The sequence below is a fragment of the Chionomys nivalis genome, chromosome 16 (genome assembly GCF_950005125.1).
Source record: "Chionomys nivalis chromosome 16, mChiNiv1.1, whole genome shotgun sequence".
Classification (NCBI taxonomy): Eukaryota; Metazoa; Chordata; class Mammalia; order Rodentia; family Cricetidae; genus Chionomys; species Chionomys nivalis.
Genome location: NC_080101.1, coordinates 16,329,244 through 16,349,587, shown reverse-complemented (window position 1 = coordinate 16,349,587; position 20,344 = coordinate 16,329,244). Strand labels below are relative to the sequence as shown.

The 20,344-nt window shown below is 43.2% G+C and overlaps 2 protein-coding genes across 2 annotated transcripts in view; one reads left to right on the top strand and one right to left on the bottom strand.

The window, feature by feature from the left end:
- Positions 1-9: 9 nt before the first annotated feature.
- Positions 10-8,944, top strand: Abitram (actin binding transcription modulator). The gene is made up of 5 exons (XM_057790495.1): positions 10-311; positions 1,398-1,449; positions 3,411-3,540; positions 5,142-5,288; positions 5,368-8,944. The coding sequence occupies exons 1-5, from the start codon at positions 197-199 to the stop codon at positions 5,500-5,502; spliced, it is 579 nt and encodes a 192-aa protein (XP_057646478.1). The 5' UTR covers positions 10-196; the 3' UTR covers positions 5,503-8,944.
- A 551-nt stretch (positions 8,945-9,495) lies between these two features.
- The window catches only part of Ctnnal1 (catenin alpha like 1), a 50,321-nt gene continuing 39,472 nt past the window's right edge, over positions 9,496-20,344 (bottom strand). The window contains exons 13-19 of the mRNA XM_057790494.1: positions 16,128-16,178; positions 15,898-16,052; positions 14,500-14,548; positions 12,559-12,615; positions 11,858-11,971; positions 11,227-11,310; positions 9,496-11,122 (exon numbers count right to left, since the gene is read on the bottom strand). Coding sequence (XP_057646477.1) covers positions 11,063-11,122; positions 11,227-11,310; positions 11,858-11,971; positions 12,559-12,615; positions 14,500-14,548; positions 15,898-16,052; positions 16,128-16,178 — 570 coding nt within the window. The 3' untranslated portion in view covers positions 9,496-11,062. The remainder of the gene's footprint in view (positions 11,123-11,226; positions 11,311-11,857; positions 11,972-12,558; positions 12,616-14,499; positions 14,549-15,897; positions 16,053-16,127; positions 16,179-20,344) is intronic.

The window sequence follows — 20,344 nt, the reverse complement described above, 5'->3', positions numbered from 1 at the left end:
AGTCGGGTTGTGCACGACTATTGTCTGCTGTCCTTCAGCCCCCCGGCTCCCGGTTGTATTAGTGCCACAGTCGGGCGTTGTCCCCCGAGTGCCAGAGACTGGTGGGGGGAAGGGAAGAGAAAGGAGGCTGACGAGGTGCGCGCATGCGCACGACGCTACCACGCGGGCTAATCTCCCTCTGGCCTGGACCCGCAGAATGGAAGAGCTCGAGAGCGGAGAGGGAGGGTTGGCAGGGCCAGAGGTAGCCATGGCTACCGAACCCGCGGCGCCCTCCCTTGTGGATCGATACTTTACTCGCTGGTATAAAGCGGGTAAGTGTGGAATGATGGTGAGCTCTGCGCTACCAGGCGGGATGCCGCGGGGACTCCTGCTCCCCGGTGTAAGGCTCCCGTGTGCTAACCTGAGCCTCCTAATACCAGGAACACAGGGTTGTATTGTTGGAGAACTAATGTAGGCGCATCCAATGTCGGAAGCGCAGGGCAATGTGGGGCGGGGGGGGGTGTGTGTGACGTAAACGAAGGAACCCCGCATTGGGCTGCCTACTGTTTGTGTGCCTGTGGAGCTCAATCCTAGATAGGCGGGAGGAAACCTTAACGCTGAAGAGAGCCTTAAGAGAAATTCAAGAAGCAGTATCTAGTGTTAAGAAACCGCTCATATTGTCCACTTGGCGTTTCATAGTAGGCTCTCCAGGGGTCCTGTTCTGTATGCCCAGAAAACATCGATGCCACGTTTGGGAATTCTCCAATCTCTGTTTTAGCCTTTTTATTCTAGGAAAACAGTGGACGCACACACGAACAGATAAAGACTGGGCCAAAATTAGCATAAGCAACCCTCCTCACGACTGAATTTTCCCAAAATGTGGTTTTTGCATAACTTAAGGACAACCCTTGGGACTGGAGGAATGGCTCAGCCGCTAAGAGCACTGCCTGTTCTTCAGAGGACCTGAGTTCAATTCCCAACACCTACCTGGTAGCTTCCAACTGCCTGTAACTCCAGTTCCAGGGGATTCTGACAGCCTCACATAGACATACGTGCAAGAAAAACACCAATGCACGTAAAATAAAAGTAAATAAATCATTTTTTTTTTAAAAAAAGACAGCCCAACAACACCACAATGTAAGCAATGTGGTACTTACTATGTTTCTCTAATAGAAATAATAGGTATACTCATTTTAAAGGGACAAGATGGAGGAGTTAATAACCTTACCTGCCTGAACAATGCATAAATGATTCTGTCTGGATTAGGCCCCTTAAACACTCCATAGCTTTCTTTACTTCCCTCTGTCATCAGCATTAGGCCCAGCTTCACAGTGAACTATCTCCATGAACCAAAGAGGGTAATCACATGGTAATAGTAAATACCAGTTCAAGAACCAGCAACTCATTTATTCCTCTAGATGTTAAAGGAAAACCCTGTGAGGACCACTGTATACTACAGCACTCCAACCGGTAAGCAAACCAAGAATTCTTCAGTTACCAGCACTTCTGGTAGTTAGCCTAATGTAGTCTTGAGCTGGATATGAGCATTCAGGAGATTCGGGCAACGAATAGTACCAATGTGGACAGCTAAATCCACTTAAAAGCTGAGAAGGCTTGGAAAGTAATTCCAGACACAAAAGAACAGAGTTAAGCATGACTTCTTGGTAGCAGCATTTTCTCTGGTGGGCTCTGTTTGCTAGAGGCAAGCATGTCTCATTTAAGAGAGATTTTCTGACTCGGCTTTAGCTGCAAAAACCTTGCAGCTCTCTTAAAAGGCCCCACCACGAAACACTTAAATGGTGTTGATGAATAGCTGACTGCATGCTTTTTGGTGGTGGCAAGGATCTTGAAACTCCACAGAGTTCTGGCAATAAACATGGCTCTGCTCAGTACCTCCCCCAGGAGGCTAGCCTCTCAGAAAGCTAAAAAATGGGGTGGATCCAGCCGTCAAAGCCACAGCTTTAATCCTAGCCATATCACTTAGCAAATTAAAGACTCATGTGATCAGAAAAAGAGAGATAGACAGTAAAGATAGATTCAGATTTAAAAAAAAAAAACTCTAAATGGTTTACAGAGAGTTTAAAAATGGCTTATGGGGGAAAAGAAAAAGGATAAAGTCTTTAAACTAAAAGAGAGAGAGAGAGTAGTTGGATGTGGTGGCACACACCTTTAATCCCAACACTTGGGAGACAGAGTCAGGTGGATCTCTGTGAGTTCAAGGACAACCTTGTCTACAGAGTGCCAGAACAGCCAGAGATACACAGAGAAACCTAATCTCAAAAAATTAAAAATAAAAGGTTTTAAAAAAAATGACGTTTGATCAAGGAAGACCCCCTGAAGAATCCAATAGGCGTGGGTGGTCCAGATGATCCAGCATTTCAGGGGACCTCTGTTGCAGTGTCCTTTGAGTTCTGCATCCAGAACAATCTCAAGACTGCTGGCTGAGATGATAAGCCTCAAAGAATACTCCAGTTAGGACTTGATCATAATTCTAAATCTTCTTTAGGTCCCCATAAGATTATCAACACTCCCAATCAGCAGGAAGTAGCCTGGAAAACTACGCCCACATTCCTAAATATGGATTATGGATATTTATGTTTGTTTAGAGTGTTGGTTACAAATTGTTATGAATAATGGTCTGGAAAAAGCTGAACAAAGGAGATTAGATTCAGAGTTCTCGTTTTGAAAAGGGGAGGATAGCAGTGGGACAGTGGTCTTGTATTGTTTTAATAAAATGCTAATTGGCCAGTTAGCCAGGCAGGAAGTATAGGTAGGGTGACCAGAAAAGGAGAATTCTGGGAAGAGGAAAGGTTCATTTTGAGTTGTCATCCAGACGCAGAGGAAGCAAGATGAGAATGCCTTGATGATGAATGGTACCAAGCCACGTGGCTAACACAAAAATTATGGGTTAATGTAGGGTATAAAAGTTAATAAGAAGCCTGAGCTAATAGGTCAACAAGTTTATGATTAATGTAGACCTCTATGTGCTTCTTTGGGACAGAACAGCTGCAGGACTGGGTGGGACAGAAACCTCTGTCAACAGTCTTCTCCTGTGTTGAGATGGTATTTTAAGAGTGCAGTGGCAGGTGCAAGTCCTATTCAGTCATTTACTGTGCCAACCACTGAAGAGCCAGATCTATGGAGTGGCTCACTGGAGGCCTGTGGACATGGTCATGCCTTGCTTCTCTGCTACTTCAGGGTTAGCTAAAGACTCAAAATACTGTTCCTTTTCTGGGAAGAAAATTCAATCCTGTTTTCTCCTCTTCCATTTTATACTCCCCCTGCTACATTTAGCCTCCAGCCACAGCCAAGAGAGGTGATGATTGAACTGCGTGAAGGCTGGTTGGGCAGTCGTCTCTCAGTAGATACTGTTACAGCAGGGTGTCTCCAGCCATGCAGCAATGAAGGATTGACTTCTTTTCTCCTTGTAGAATATGCGTCATCACACTGGCAGGATCTCATCCCGTTCTTCAAAGTGGCAAAACTATTAAAAGTATCTCCTATCAGATCAGTACCAACTGTAGCAGACTTCAGAACAAAGTGTCTGGGAAATTTAAGCGGGTATGTTCCTATAATTCTGTGATTTTTCTCCCCTATATTTGTGCTATAATGGAGCCAGACTTTTTCTGGCAGTTCAGTGTAATCATTTTCAGTAAAAACAACACCCACCCCTGAAAAAAAAGGAAGAAGAAAAGGTGTTCTGGGGGTATAATGTCTATCATAGTAGATTCTGTGTTTACATTCTTATCCCCAAAGAAAGGAGATGGAAGATAGGCCTTTACCTGATATCCCAGCTCTTGGGTAGCTGAGGTAGCACAGTTGGAAGTATGAGGCCATATAGTAAGTACCAGCTAGATAAGGCTACATAACAAAACTCTCAAAAATAAAACAGAATCTTGGCTCCAATGGCCTGTGTTCACTATAGGAAAAGTTCATAAAAAGAGGGCAGTGCATGAAACATTCATTTACCTGCTCATAGATAAGACAGCCCCGATATACCCACCTCCCAGAGTATCTGAAACAATGACCATACGTGCTGTCAGGTTGTGGATTAAAATATGGCACTAATAGTTAAAAGGCATGTGTTTCAGTTAGTTCTGTGGAGTTTATTTTTATTCATGTGTATGTATGTATGCCATATGTGTGCAGGAACTGCAGAGGTAGGGGAGCTTGTCAGATCCCCTAGGATCAAAGTTACAGGTAGTTGTGAGCTACCATGTGGGTGCTGAGAATTAAACCTGGGTCCTGTTCAAGGGTAGTAAATAAATAGTCTTAACTTCTGAGCTATCTCCCAGCCCACTAGTTTTGTTTTTTAGTTAGAAAAGCACTCCTAGCCAAGTGGTGGTGGCGCACACCTTTAATCCCAGCACTCGGGAGGCAGAGGTAGGAGGATCTCTATGAGTTCGAGGCCAGCCTGGTCTACCAGAGCTAGTTGCAGGACAGGCATCAAAGTTACACAGAGAAACCCTGTCTCGAAAAAGGAAAACACTCCTTCAAAAAGTCGTAGTAATATGCATTGGTGGTATAGTGGTGAGCATAGCTGCCTTCCAAAGAGTAGTGGTTGACCCTGTAAAGAAGTTCTTTTACCTATTAATTTCTAACATAAAAGATAGGGATCATTTAGATACTTTTTAGTTTTTGGTTTTTGTTTTGAGACAGGTCACTCTGTAACTATGCCTAACCTGGAATTTGATGTACAACCCAGGCTGGCCTCTAACTCAGAGATTCACCAAGCTCTGTCTTCTGTGCAGAGATCAAAGGTGTATAACCACCACACTCCACAGAAGACAGGATCTTAATGAGACTAGGATATTGCTGCCATATGTTATATTGAATTTTATACTATTGCTTGCAGTGAATTATCCTGTAACTTACTTTTTGCCTAGCCATATATAGATTTCTCGTTTGCAATTGAAAAAAATTCATTCTTAGCCTGTAACTAAGCTACCCATTAAAAGATGGTCCCTAGCACATAGTAGGTTGTTATGTTGATGGTCCCTACCACATAGTAGGTTGTTCAAGTATATGAGTGGTTTTATGCTCTTAAATCATTTTCCTGTAAAACATCAGTTCCAAGCCTAGGATACTGTTTTAATAGTGAGGGGTATATTAAAGGAAATGGAAATACACAATTAATTGGCTTTTTTCATCTCGTTACCCAGGGGGCACAGTTTCTAACAGAACTTGCACCTCTGTGTAAGATATACTGCTCCGATGGAGAAGAATATACCATATCTAGCTGTGTTAGAGGTCGGCTGATGGAGGTGAATGAAAATATTCTTCATAAGCCGTCTCTTCTCCAAGAAAAGGTAGGGGAGGGTGGGGAAGCATAACCTGTCCGCATGCCGGTTAGTGGTCATTTGACCAAGCTAAATGCTCTGTCCCCAGCCATCCACCGAAGGCTACATTGCGGTTGTGTTACCGAAATTTGAAGAAAGTAAGAGCATAACAGAAGGGTTACTGACACAGCAACAGTATGAAGAGGTCGTGATAAAGCGGAATAATGCCACAGCCACACCATGAGCCTAGAGGTGGAGAGACAGCATAGGATGCTCACTCTCCCTGGACCCAACCATCAGTGCCCTGGAGAAAGCCAGTGCATGAGAAGCATTCCTCACACCCCGCCGCTGGAGCAGCCCAATCCTGCTCTTACCTAACTCCCCTCCTTTGTCTGACTATCCCAAGCCTTGGTCCCCGTTTGTAGTCCAGCTCTACATCTGCCTGGCCCAGGTACTTGCTTTGTGTGGGGGCAAGTACAATTGTGGGCGTTCACTTGCATATGTATGTCAGAAAACAACTTCAGATGCTTTTTTACCTTTTGTTAGACAGTCTCTTTTTGACTTGGAACTTTACCAGCTAGCTCATGAACTTCCAGGGAGACACCCATCACCTCTGCCTTCTGTCTTGGAAGGTGCACACACCATGGCCAAGTTTTATATGGGGCAGAAAACCCAAACTCAGGTCTTCATGTGTTCATGATATATTACTTTTCAGTTGCTGTGATAAAATACTGTAACCGAAAGCAACGTCACAAGAGTATTTGGGTTTGTAGTTCCAGAGGACTTGATGTCCATCCTAGTGGGGAGGCACAGTAGCAAGAACAAGAAGCTGAGAGATCACATCTTCGCCATACAGAAAAAGCAGAGAATGAACTGGAAGCAGGGTGAGGTTATTAACTGTCCCTGGTTATGTAATTCCCCCAGCTAGATTTCTTGTCCTAAAAGTTCTACCAACTGAAGACCAACTGTTCAAATACATGTCCATGGGTGTTATTTTTTTTCTTACCAATCTACAACATTGTTCCCATGATGCTTATAGGCCCATAGCCATATCATACAAAATGCAGCTAATCTAATATCAAAAGTTCCTATAGTCATTACAGTTCTGAAGTTCAAAGTCCCTTCTAAGACTCAGTGCAGTCTCTTACGTCCCGCTGTAAGTCAGAAAAGCAGTTACATGCTTCCACCATACAAGGGCACAGAATATCCATTCCCATTCCAAAAAGGACTGGGGGGCATAGTGAGGAAATACTGAACCAGAGCAAGACCAAAAGCAGCATGATACACACCAAATCCTGCAGCTCCGTGTCCACTAAGTGTTTAGTTTCAAAGGCTTTGGTTGGCTGCCCCTCCAGCATTGCTGCCTGCAACACAGATGTGATTCTGCTGTGTGCAGCCTCCTTGGCGGATGGCTTGGAGCTTTGGTTTCCCCACCACAGCATCAGTCACTGGCCTCTTCATGGCCCTCTTGCAGAAACTCCATCTCTACCACATGTTGCTTGGCTTGCTGAAGCCAAGAAGGAAGAATCCAGAAACTTTTCATTCTTTCATGCCTCTAAAGCTAGTACCATGTGGAAAATACCTCAAAATTAGACGACCAGCTTTCATTCCCTTTGTCCACAGCAGCTCTTTTGTTACGTTGCTTTCTAGGAACAAACAGCCCTTATTTTAGGCTGCCTTTCACAGATTGGAGGTTTGTCTGGGTGAAGTCTTGCCTTGGCCAACTCTCCTATTGTTTCAGTTTAAAGTCGGCCTTTTTTTGTTTTTTAAATGTATTTTTTTAGGTATGAGTGCTCTCTGGATGTGTGCCTAAGAGGGCATCATATCCCATTATAGATGGTTGAAAGCCACCATGAGGTTGCCAGGAATTGAACTCAGGACCTTTGCCAGAGCAGCCCATGCTCTTAACCATTGAACCATCTCTCCAGCCCTAGAGCAGGCTTCTTGATAACATTAATCTCTAGTAATGACAGCCTTTTCCAGAACATGACTTCCTTGTGCTTTTTCTCCAAGCTGTACATTTTGTATTTCTGCCAGACATGCTGGTTTTCCTTGGCCAGAGTTACACTATCTAGAAAGATCTAAAGCCAGAGAAAGTAGTCCATTACTTTGTAGTTCAACTTCTTGTCTGTTCTCAGGACTTGGGTAGAAAGTAGCCAGATTCTTTGTCAAAGGGTCACATAAATGACCTCAAGCCAGTTTGCTAATCGAGACATTGTTTTTCCCTGAAGCATAGAAGCCAGGCCTCTACTGTCTACATTACCTGCAGCACTAGTCTCCTAGGTTCCAAACAGGAAGTCTTGTTTCACAGTGCTCTCAGCCTTCAACCACTTTTCTGGAACCAAAGTTCAGTCTTCCAAATTCTTCCAAGAAACTGTCACATTGTTTCCACAGCAACCTCAGTTCTGAGTACCAACGTCTATATTAGTTACCTTCTGTTGTGGTGTTAAAACACCATGTGACCAAAGCAACTTAAGAGGGTTTTGTTGGGCTTGTAGTTCCAGGGGGTTAGGTGTCCATGGCAGCGAGTGCAGGCTGAGATCAGACCACCACTCCCTGGAGGCACACAGTGAAGGGGAACTGGATCGAGGCTAGACACTCAAAGTCTGCCCCCAGTGACAGGCTTCATCTGGCAAGTCTTAACATTCAAAAGTGCCACCAGCTAGGGACCAAGTGTTTCGAATACATGAACCATGGGGGACTTTTCTCCATCAACCTACAACAGGAGGCAAGCATTTCCCCGACTGAGCCATTTCCCCAGTGTCACTCTGTTCCATGTGTTTCTCTGACAAATGTCAAATAAGGAATATTTTCCTGATTGGAAAACAAGCTCTTGAGAAATATTTTCAACAGTTTTTCATGTCTATAAGAAGTGTGTTTCTTTTTTATGTGTTTCCCCCTGTATACATGTATGTTACATTCACGCAACACCTGTAGGTGCCAAAGAAGACATCAGCCTCCTTGGAACTGGAGTTCCAGGTGGTTGTGAGCCACCCCATTTGGGAGTTGGGAAGTGAACCCAGGTCCTCTGGAAGAGCACCCAGTGCTATTGACGTCTAAGCCATCTCTCCAGCCTCTTGCCTAATTTTTTTTTAACAATTTAATACTTTGGAAAAACAAAATTAATTGTCTACCCTTCCCAAATCTGCTTGTGCAATGGAAAAGGCCCAGCCTCGCCCCTTCTGCAGCATTGCCCTCTAGTTGCTGGGGAGACAGGAGTGTGGAGTCTGCCTTCTCTGCATGGAAAGCTCTGCAAATGTACAAGGGCTCTTCTAGCAAACGGAAGAAGTGTGCTGCACTGTTAAGCTGGCTGCTGCCAATACATGGTAGTGACTCATCGTGCACATTTTACTGACAGCTAATTTCTAGCAATCAAGGTTTTCCAGTCTGTCTTAGAACAGAACAAGGTTTTTACATTATGTAAGTTAGAAAAAAAAAAAAAACAGCTATGAAGTTCTGGTTCTGTTTACAGATTAGATTAGACTTTTACACTAAATTTAAAAAGACCTTAAATCGTGAAGTTTTGTTGTTAAGAGCTGCAACATATAGTACGTGTCTGTCATTTCCTCATTTTTAATAAAATAATTTTAAGTGCAAGCAAGCAGAGTTTATTGAGAAGAAAGAAGAAGCTCCCTGTAACTGGGAGGGGATTGGGATTTTAAATAAAATAGTTTTCTACATGAACACTTGATTTGTAAGTTCTGTCCTTTTGTGCCGTTGACATCATGTTGCCCTGTTTCTTCAACCTCCCCTGCCCAGGCATCTTGAATTTTATTTTCAGTGTGTAAAGGTATATTTTATAAATATGTGTAAGGGAAACTTTTTAAAAATGTTTTTAGTTTAGAAGACAAACTTCTTGTAACCCGAGTATCAGCATGACTATCTCTTAATTGCACCATCAGACTTGACAAATGCTGTGAGCTGATGTCTACAGAGATTGCAGCGGGGTGAAAATGAAGCACACAGCAGCAGATCCTCACTTTGAGTGGCAGAGGGAATCTCCAGACTCATGCAGCAAGAGTCCATATCTGTTTAACAAGTTGTACCTTTCTTCAATAGTTTTATTGCAAGTTAAAAGAACGTTTTGTTTCACAGGCTAAAGACCATGCTAGAAGTACTTTAAAATACAGACACATAAGATAGTACAGGTTGCAAGGGCACTTTTAATTTGATTACTCATCAGTATGCCCCTGCCCCAATTTGGTTAATGTATCAAAATTAAACCAGTTGGTACAAATTCAGTTATTGAACATAATTTTTATTGAAGTGTACATTATCATGTTTAATACTAATTAATAATCCCTATTTTGTTGACCATGACATTGTTACCACACACCTGATGATCCTTAACGGTCTTATTGAGGGCTCTACTCTGTTACTAAGATGTTTACGCTGAGAATCCAGTGAAGTTAGCATCCAGCTTCTCAGTTGAAAAAGAAGTCACAGAATTTCCACTTGTGTGAGTTGGTAACAATCCTGACTATTTCATAGGAGACAGCTCCATTCAATCATTTCCCATAACAGTCGGGTGCAAGATTATTCCAGTGCTTTGGGGAAAACGCTGTGTTAATACCTGTGGTGGTAGCGAAAGAGATGAGAGTTCTGTTCAGCACATGCAGAATGCGCATGCTCCTTCCTGTGGCCCTTGTTCTGATACTCGGAAATACAGCAGATCACATGAGTGACCTGCGCAGTCTTATCCTTCTTTACTCGCAGCTTATAAAGCAGACAGGCTACCAGCGGAGTCAGTTCCCCAGCCCAAGAGAAGGTTTAAACCCTAGAGTTAAAAAACCTAAAAATGAACATTCTAATGCCACATTGATAAAAACACAGTGCTTAGGTTTCTGGAATTTAAACAGCCTCTTGGTTCTGATGTCTTCTGCACCTGTCATTCCATCAATACTGAAGATAGTTCAAAACTATTTTTAAACCAGTAAGAAATACTTAGGATTCCATCCACTATCCAGGACTGTGTGGTCAGCTATGCATACCACGACTAGAATAAAAAGCCATTCCTCTTCTGGAGTTGCTCCAGGATTCTTTGGAGTGACTTCTGTTTTCCTTTCGAAGCAGGAATAGGACAGATGTAACTAATGACCTTACCCAGTGAGATGCTTGTTAGAAGCAACAATGCTAAGCAGGGATGTGACCGGGCACTTGAGGGACCCTTACCCTGCTTCAACAAGAAGGAAGGAGAGTCCACAGGCCTGCATTCAACCAGGCCACTGTATATTTTCTGCTGAAATTAATGTTGCAGATAATCAGCTTACATAGAGCAGTTAAGGCTGCCAAAGGGGATGTACATTCACACTTGCATCTTTGGGATTCCGCTGGCATTAAGAGCGCTGGGATATTTGGTGTGTGCTGAGGAACATCCTGAACACAGTGTCTTATTTATTTATTTATTTGTTTGTTTGTTTGTTTGTTTATTTATTTATTTATTTGGTTTTTCAAGACAGGGTTTCTCTATGGCTTTGGAGCCTGTCCTGGAACTAGCTCTTGTAGACCAGGCTGGTCTCGAACTCACAGAGATCCGCCTGCCTCTGCCTCCCGAGTGCTGGGATTAAAGGCGTGCACCACCATCGCCCGGCACAGTGTCTACTTTAAACTGGCACTGCCATTAGACTCTTAGTCCTCCCACAGCAATGACTGTTGGTAAGCTTTCTAATCGGAGATCAGAAAAAAAAGAAAGATTTCAGCATTCTCTTTAAAAACTGAGGAATTTCCGAAGAGATAAAGGATCGTTTGCTTTGTAAAAAGGTCGGCTGTGCTGCATGACTTTCCAGAGACAAACTACAGGCTGCTCAAGTTTTACCATCCACGCTGTCTTTATTTGCCGCCGAGACCCACCTGGTATTTTCCACCTGGAGGAAAGAGTTAAGACAATTAGCTTCTGCTCTGCTCCGCAGTCTGCAAAGTGGCTCGTGCACTAAGTCAGTCGAAGTTGAATACAGAAAAACCATCTCACCTTCTTCAGCAGCTCATAGCAGAGCGACAGGAGCTGGACCACAAGAGCCATCATGGATCTTATCTTTGTAATACACTTGTCAACCTATGGCGGCAAAGCATTGCAAAAATGCTATCATCTATTTGGTTTTACAGTGGTGAAGTTTCTCTGTCATGGAAATCTAAGAGATCTTGAAAGGTATAGATTAGGGTACCAGAGGTGACATGCGGCTCCAGAACATGGGTGGCACCGACTGCCTGGACTCACGCCTGTTTCCTGGAACCCAGGGAAGATGGAGGAAGAGCCACGGCTCTACTTCAGGCTATGTATGAGCTTCTCAAAACACGCCACACACTGAGAGAGCATCCCCTACTTGGCAATTCTTTATACTCCCCCAGACTCCTCAGGTAAATGGCAGGGGCCTCACTCCAAGGCATTTATGGCAGAGATGAAGACAGCGAAGGCAGCTGGGAGCAGTAGAGGAACTCGTCTGCAGCCCGAAACCTAACTTGTGATGGCCTGTCACAGCAGCTGCTCTCAGACGAGCAGGAGACAGACTTGCTGTGCCCTTTAGAACAGAGGCTGGAGCTAACCTGACGGAGACGTGTGAACTGCTCTCCAGTGTTTCCCCAAGTCCCCGCCCTCGCCTTACCTTCAGGATCACTCTGTTCTGCAAAGATGTCTTCGTCATTGTCTGCAGCTGGTGGCATAGAGGAATGAGCTTGTTGATTTCCAGGAGAAGCATGAGTTTTTCATCATCTTTTAGCTGAAACATAATTTAAGGAGTTATTGCAACCCCAACAAAACATCATTTATACTTTTATTTTTTTCCCCCTTTTAGATAGTATATCACATGTAGCCCTGGCTGACCTGGTACTCACTGTGTATACCAGGCTGGCTTTAAATGCATAGATGCCCACCTGTCTTGGTCTCCTGAGTGTTACACCACCCCAGCCCATATCTCTTTTTTTCCCTTAGTGTTTGTTTTTCTTAAAATATAAAAACAAGAAATAACTCAAAATCTCATAGGATGTCATTAACAAAATCATGAAACAATGCTTGCTTGACAGTAATGTACAGTTTCCACAAACCATGACTATTTGGTATGCTTTCTCTTTAGTGGTTCTGTAGACAGAACCCAGGACTTTGTGCATACTAGACAAGATCTTCCACTGGTTAGATCCATCCCCACAAAAATGTATACAATACAACAGAGTAACAGAAACACAGTAAGCAAACAGAATGTTCGCTGGATTTGCACCTGGCCTATAGCTTATGTACTTTTATGTGTTACAATATGCTTCCAGTGTGGGGGGTAAGACCACTAGCCCTGGACAGGTAGGCATGTATTACCTGTTTTGAGAATGTCTGTACATTTGATGTAAACTTTAATCCCTCTGCAGCAAAAACCTGGGAGAGAGGGAAAACAGCACTGTTTTGGATCAATGTCTTCTGGATGGTTGGTAAACAAATATTCTCAATTATTTCACAGAGTTGAAAACTAACCCAGACATTAAGAATTAGCCCCAGAACTTATAACATTTTTCATTGTACCCCAGGAAACACAAGGGTTTAGCTGGAATCAGAAATTTTCCCAGACCAAAGACAAAATCCCCATAGAGCCTCCTTTGTACCTAAAGACATCCAGTTATTCTGCAAAGCCACACCGACCTGCAACCCACACCACACAAATTCTCTATTCCTTTCTGAAGGGATCCCTGGCTCATTTCTTGAGATCTCCAGTTAGGGAGTGGAGTCATTTTTTTTCAGGATGTAACCACTGGTAACTTGACCATGATTCAGTAAAATAACCTCTTTCCTGTACACGTGCCAGCAACCCCAATTAGACAATGGGTCATTAAAAGAGAGAGGAGAGACCTGAGAGGAGGGAGGGCGTGGCCTGAGGAGAAGGAAAGGAGTTCCTGAGGGAGGGGCAGGGGAAGAATAAGATGAAAATGTAAATTCATGTATAAAATTGTCAAAAATAATACATTACTTTTTGAATCCTCAAGTATAAGAGTCAGGAGTCCTGGGGAATGAGGTCAGGTTAAAATCCGACACAGTCCACATAGCTATCTGAGAGGCAATCCAGACTGTTAACATTTTATGGTAATTTTCAGACTTTTGTCTGTTCACCTTGCATTTTACAATTAAATGAACAAAACTATGGAGAAGAGTGAAACCCAGGCCAGATAAGTTCAAGGAATAGTCAGGACACATTAAAATCAAAACACATAAGGTACGGTAAAACCCCACCACAGGGGCTGCTGAGATGGCTCGCTGGCAAGAGGACCCAAATTCAGTTCCTAGCACCGAGCAACCCACAAGCACCTGTAATTCCAGCCCCAGGGAATCTGACACCCTCTTCTGGCCTCTGAGGACACCTGCACAGGGGTGTTCACACATTTGCATGTGCATGAAATAAACACAACAATAATCTTTTTAAAATGCTACCACAGCCGTAAGGGATGAAAATGAATGTACCTGGCGACCAACAGTAATAAGGCACATATCCGAATGATTTAGGAAGAAAAGGAGTCCTGATAGTAAGCTAGATAAAGAATGTGGACGGAGAGAGTGAACTTTGACCTCCTAGTCACAAGCTTGATACCTGTCAGTTGCTGGCTAACATGACCTCAAGGGGAACAGTCCCTTGCATATTCCCCTAGCCATGAAAGGGGAATCAGCGAATGATTCACTTCCCCGCATCCCCCATTGTTCCACATTCTCAGCTCTCACAACTTCTCTTCTGTGTCTGTCTGTCTGTCTGAACATCACGGTTGTAAAAGCACCTTACAGCCTCTTGGTGCTTCCAAAACTCTGTCAATCCTAACATCAGCCTTGGCACTCAACCTGATGCTTGACTTCCACTCTCTAGACCTGATGTTCTCCCTTGGTGTTCCCCACCTCAGCCAACATCTGCATTGGTTGAGTCCAAACCCCTTTAGACATTCTATCCTGCCACAGCTTCTCAACTCTGAGCGGGTTCACTAGCATCACACTTGAAAGAAAAGAACATCACAGCTCCACAGAGATGCTATGGCCACCCTTGCACTGTGCCTCAGCCCTTCATCTACATGGTCTCCCGAGTCTTCAGTGCATCTAGTATCGTGGCCATTGTACCTGTTCTGCCTCTGAACTGTTCTCACCCCACATACTCTTCCAACCTCCCCTCTTTGATAACACCCCTACCCAAAGGCTGTCTAAGAGAAGTCTTCCCAACTACCCCCTCACCTTTCTCATTTTATCCTACACGGTCTTATCACTCTGAGTACTTGTGAAAATAAAACATACCTCTAGGAAGTGCACTAAGTCCTGCGATGTCTTCAGCGGCCCCTCTCCTCTACAATAGAAGGAGTTATTAAGAGGATAATATTACCTGGACGTTGGCTTATGTAACACTTATGTTTTAGAGCATTCTATATATTAGCAGAACTCAAATTTTTCAAGGATAACGTGAACACAGTGATAATATTGTGATGTTTTTCTTAAAATAATTATTCCTAAGTTAAAATTATGTATGTTAATTTCATAATGCTAAGAAAACTAAAACTGGCCAGTTTATTAGTGCACTTTGTCCTTTTCATTTTGCTTTCATGAATAAATATATGAATTCTGATAACGTGTCTCAACCAAAATGCATTCCTTATGCAATCAAAAGAGCAGACCCAAGGTCAGTCAGACCTCAATTCAGATTTCAGCCCTGGCCAGAACTCGCTGCACCTTCAATGAGGCATATATAAAATCCCAGTTCTAAATGTAAAAAAAGAATCATCATATAATTGTGTTGGCCAGTTTTATTTAGGAGTTTAAAAGCTACCGAGAATGAAGAACTCTGAAAAAAGGAAAGGCAGATTGCAACAGAATGCGTTAGAGGATGGTGGTCTCAGCACAAATCAGAGGATGCACCCTCCTGCAGCAACACCTGCACTAACAGCCATGCGTGGAGGAAGTCCTTCCTGGTCTCTGCTGAATGCCGAGAGCCAACTGGAGCCATGACACAAAATCGTATCCAAAGTTATAAAGAACTGACAATTTTGATAAAGCATTGAAAATTACTAGAATATCTTCAATGTTTATTAAGAAATAGGAATTGTTATGTAGAAATAATCATTAATACATTGTATAAATGATTACAATGATTTCAAGCCATAATCTGAGGAAGGGGTAGAAGCATGCCCAGGAAAACTATAAATCTCCTTCCTCCAGGCTGAAGGCTAGCAAGTGGGCTTGCAAGGGGTACCTAAACGAGGGGGGTAAAGTGCGGGGCCTCAGGGCAATGGAGGAGATGGTGGAGGAAAGACGCAGACACTGCAGTAAAGTGTAGCCTGTGCTCTGACCCCAGGGAGAACATTCTGTTATGGAGACGTGCCTAAGTGAGCGGGCATTATACACTCGTGCACTACAGGAATTCTGTTATCCTGAACCTTGCTATTTCTTGTCCCAGCAGGCAGAGCTACAGCTAGCCTCTGTCCATCCATGGAGTTGTCCCTCACACTCCCCAATCTATGCTCACGTTTTTAAAGATTGAGTTATTCGTGGTTCGTGCCTATAGTCCCGGCACTCAGGAGCCTGAGACAGGAAGATTATGGCAAGTTGCAGACCAGCCCAGGCTGTAGTGTGAGATCCTGTCTCAAAAGTACCTGAATACACCAATATGTAAATAGACAAATCAAAATGTCACTGCATTACCTAGTAAATAAATACAGAGAATAGGCCATCCTGGACATGTTCCGGCCGTGTCGAACAATCTCATTCTCTTGATCCTCCCACTTCTCAAGCTCACAGTCAGCATCGGAGGTGAGCAAAGCGAGTTTCAGCCCCAGCTTTGCTATCTTGGCTTGCTCCTGCAAACACATTCAGTCACAGGTCTGTCCTATTGATGTAGTCTTACAGTCTTGTTACACAACCAAAGAGCTTACCTCTGAATCGGGTTTGTCAGGCTTTAAGGATTTCAGGTTTGCGTTGTTCTTCTGTGACAATAAAAAGATTAGAAAATATTATTTAGTTGTGAGGAAAGATGGCAGTAACGGAAAACATACAAACTTGTGAGGGACCCTAACTTGACATTCCCAGAAGGTAGTTAAACTGCAGTTAACTATGCTTGTAATTTTCTACTAGGTGACTTCTGCTTGGGGAAAATCAGCAATTGGGAATTCAGGACCGGGGAAAAAGGCGAGCATGTTCGGCAGTCTATTTTCTGTGCTGCTAGTTGCTCTCCTCTTTTTACGAGGTCTTTAGGGCCTCAAGACAATACCTAAAATATTCTCAGTATCCACTGATAATGCCCCCGAAAGCTCCCTGGCCTCTCTGTTATAATAAAAATATTGTAACATTTGAATGATTCTGGTGGAATGTCTATTAAAATTAACGACTAAAGGTTCTGCAAGTACTTTCCTACTGGTTATGACTATAATATAATGCCTTCCACTCTCTGAATTCCAACACCCTCGTCTCACTGCCAGCAAAGCTGCTAATCCTGAATCCAGGTTGTCAAGGCGTTTCACTTTAAATTCAGGATTTAACGGACCAGTGCTCAATGGGCTCCTGTTTTAGAAAGAGCACGTTTGTTTTCACATAACTATTGGGAACTAGGAGGGAAGAAACCTATCACAGTCCGATCACCAGACTAGTTCAGAGATATATACCTGTTCATGTCAAGAACAGAGAACCACAATATGCCGTACCGCTAACTACTGCAATGTTTCTTTAAAATATTTATTCAAAAGTTCCTTGGAGATGACAGCCCACAGTGAGAATTTCTCCTGCTCAGAGACACGTTAGGAGCTCCCATGATGGAGGAATTATTTTCATTTAATAAAGAAACTGCCTTGGCCCATTTATAGGCCAGCCCTTAGGTGGGTGGAGTAAACAGAACAGAATGCTGGGAGAAAGAAGCTGAGTCAGGAGTCGCCATGATTCTCCCACTCCAGACAGATGCAGGTTAAGATCTTTCCTGGTAAGCCAGCTCATGGTGCTACACAGAATATTAGAAATGGGTTAGATCAATATGTAAGAGCTAGCCAATAAGAGGTTGGAACTAACGGGCCAGGCAGTGATTAAAAGAATACAGTTTCCGTGTAATTATTTCGGGGCATAAGCTAGCCATGTGGGTTGCTGGGTGCCGGGGACTCAGCCCTGCCGCTCATATTACAACACTCCCATAGTTATCTCAGGAGTTCCAGAACAGACAGGGTCGGTAGAAACAAAATGGCCAATAGCTGGAGAAAGCCATCGGTCCAGTGAAAACACATATCCAAATTACACACACACACACACAAACGCATGCACGCAAGCACAGATATTCACAATGTATTTACATATATATATGCCAGATGTCAACTACAGTCAAGTAGATCTTCATGTGCCTATCTAGCATAAAAACGATCAAAACTTTTAATTTGTTCACTTACTTTATGCTTGCATGAATGTATGTGCACCGTGTGCATGACAGGTGCCATTGGAGGCTGGAAGAAGGTACAGATCTCATGTAATATAGATGCTAGAAGTTGAACTCAGGTGCTGTATAACACCAGCCACTGTGTTTACTAAGCCATCTCCCCAGCTCTCATCACCAAACTTTTCAAGTATATATACAAATACCCCTCAATTTAGTAATGGGATACATACTGGTAAACCCATTATAAGTAACAAATACTACAATACAGTAGGAGCACTTCCTTGCTATGCATGTAAGACTCCGGTCCTCCCCAGTGTCACCAGAAAGAAATGCATCTGAGCAGCTGACCTATGGGCACAGGACACTGGAGCATCGGTTGTGACTTTTCAGCCTTATACCCCTCCCTGGAAGCTGCCCCTCACTGGCACTGCCCAGCACTGTGAAGAGGATCAGAGCATTGAGGGCGAACTTTAGAAAAGATCAAATTTTAAAGCAGAATTTCTACTCAACATGTGTGAAGTAAACATGTATAAGTTAGGGTCCATCTGTACATGCATGTCTGCACACGTCTGAGACAAGGGCAGGAGAGGAGAGGAAGAAAGTCATATGCCACCGAACAACATTTTCATCAGCAACAGGCCAATTTACAATGGCGGTCCCATAATATTATGCCATCTAGGCTCCGGAAAGATGGCTCAATGGTTAAGAGCACTTGCTGCTCTTGTGGACAATCTTGGGTCTGTTCTCAGAACCTGGAGGACAGCTCCAGTTCCAGGGGACCCAATGCCCTCTTACGGCCTCTGTTCACCAGGCACACATACGATGCACACTCATACATGCAGACAAAACTCACATACATAAAACAGATTTTTTTTAAAATATGAATTCAAGACATCCAAGAACATTCTCTGCTACATAGTAAGTTCAAGGCCAACCTGTGATGAATGATCCCTTCTCTGAAAAAGACGACTAACAAGGTCACAGCCACCTAAGGTTATGCCAAGTACTCTCTGGGGTTTTCTCGCAATGATGAAATCACCTGTGACAAATTACTCAGATATGTTCCACAGTGATTTATATAAACATACACAAGCTGAACACACACACATATGAGCACGAATAAACACAAACACAGGAACATACACATTCATATACATGTGCGCATGCGTATACACACACACACGAGAAGCATACATACAACATGAGCAAGAATACACACAGATACACACACATGCATACACACACATACAAACACACACACACACACACACATGAGCAAATAGGTCAGTATCTTCCTAACATCTGAAAGCAAACGTTCTGATATTTCCTATTAAAGACAAGCATAGAAAGACAGAACATCAGTTTGTGTAGAGAAACTGTGCTACTGTGCACATGCGTGCACACACGCAAGCACAAGCCTGTGCTTGTGAGAACTGACTCCTCCTGAGCCTCACTTGGTCTTTTGTCTCTTCCTTGGTCTAGTAGACCACAAAGCAATATGTGGAGAAAACTCAGCACCTTCTCAATGCTTTTAGGTTTTATTTAAACTTTATTCCTTATCTTTCTCATATCAACTAGTTGGGTTAGATGGTTTTTATTTTTCACTAATTTAATTGCAGAAGTATTTAATGTCAAGGGGAATTGCAGAAAAGGTAATAAAACATCTTTTTAAAATAATTTCATGGCAAGAACACCAAGACTTCCTGGGTGTATCTCCTGAGCACATTCTTATTTATTCATTTATTTATTTATTTATTTTCTTATTTATTCATTTATTTATTTTTTGAGTCAGGGGTTCTCTGTAGCTTAGGAGCCTGTCCTGGAACTAGCACTTGTAGATAGACCAGGCTGGCCTCGAACTCACAGAGATACCAGAGATCCACCTGCCTCTGTCTCCCGAGTGCTGGGATTAAAGGCATGCACCACCACTGCCCTGCTCAAACTATCTTTAAAATGTGGCCATAGGGCCAGCATCACAGTTCAGTGGGCAGAAGCCCTTGTTGCTGCCTGACCTGACAACCTAAGTCTGGTCCCCAAGACCCACACAGTGGAAAGGAAAAACCGACTCCTTCACACTGTCTTTGGGCCTGCACACACCTACCAAGGCATATGCTCACAACATATGTCCCACCCCACCCAGAAAAACAAGTGTAAAAATGAACAAATAAAAATGTAGTCAAGCCGGGCGGTGGTGGCGCACGCCTTTAATCCCAGCACTCGGGAGGCAGAGGCAGGCGGATCTCTGTGAGTTCGAGACCAGCCTGGTCTACAGAGCTAGTTCCAGGACAGGCTCCAAAACCACAGAGAAACCCTGTCTTGAAAAACCAAAAAAAAAAAAAAAAAAAACAACAAAAAAAAAAATGTAGTCAAGCCTGTCACCTAGTGGACACTATTGGGAAGTGCAGTTTGTTACACAAAGCTGAAGACTCCCAAATATAAATAGCACAAGACTCAAAAGTTTGCTCTCCAAAAGAGGAGCTAAAATTTTCTTAAAAATAGAGTTAGCTGTGCTACATTCAACTAAGGAAATGATTCATATTTTCAAGCAATATTACTAAAGGTTGGGTGGGGGTAGAACCTACTAAGTTCAATAAAATCTTCCTTTCACTCAACCCATTAGAGTCTGAGCTGTTTTTTCTGTCATTTCCCTCAGCTCTGGGGATGGAGCCCGGGGCCTGGTCATGGGCAGCAAGCACTTTCTCAGTGAGAAACAGTGTGAGCTCTCACTTTTCCTATTTT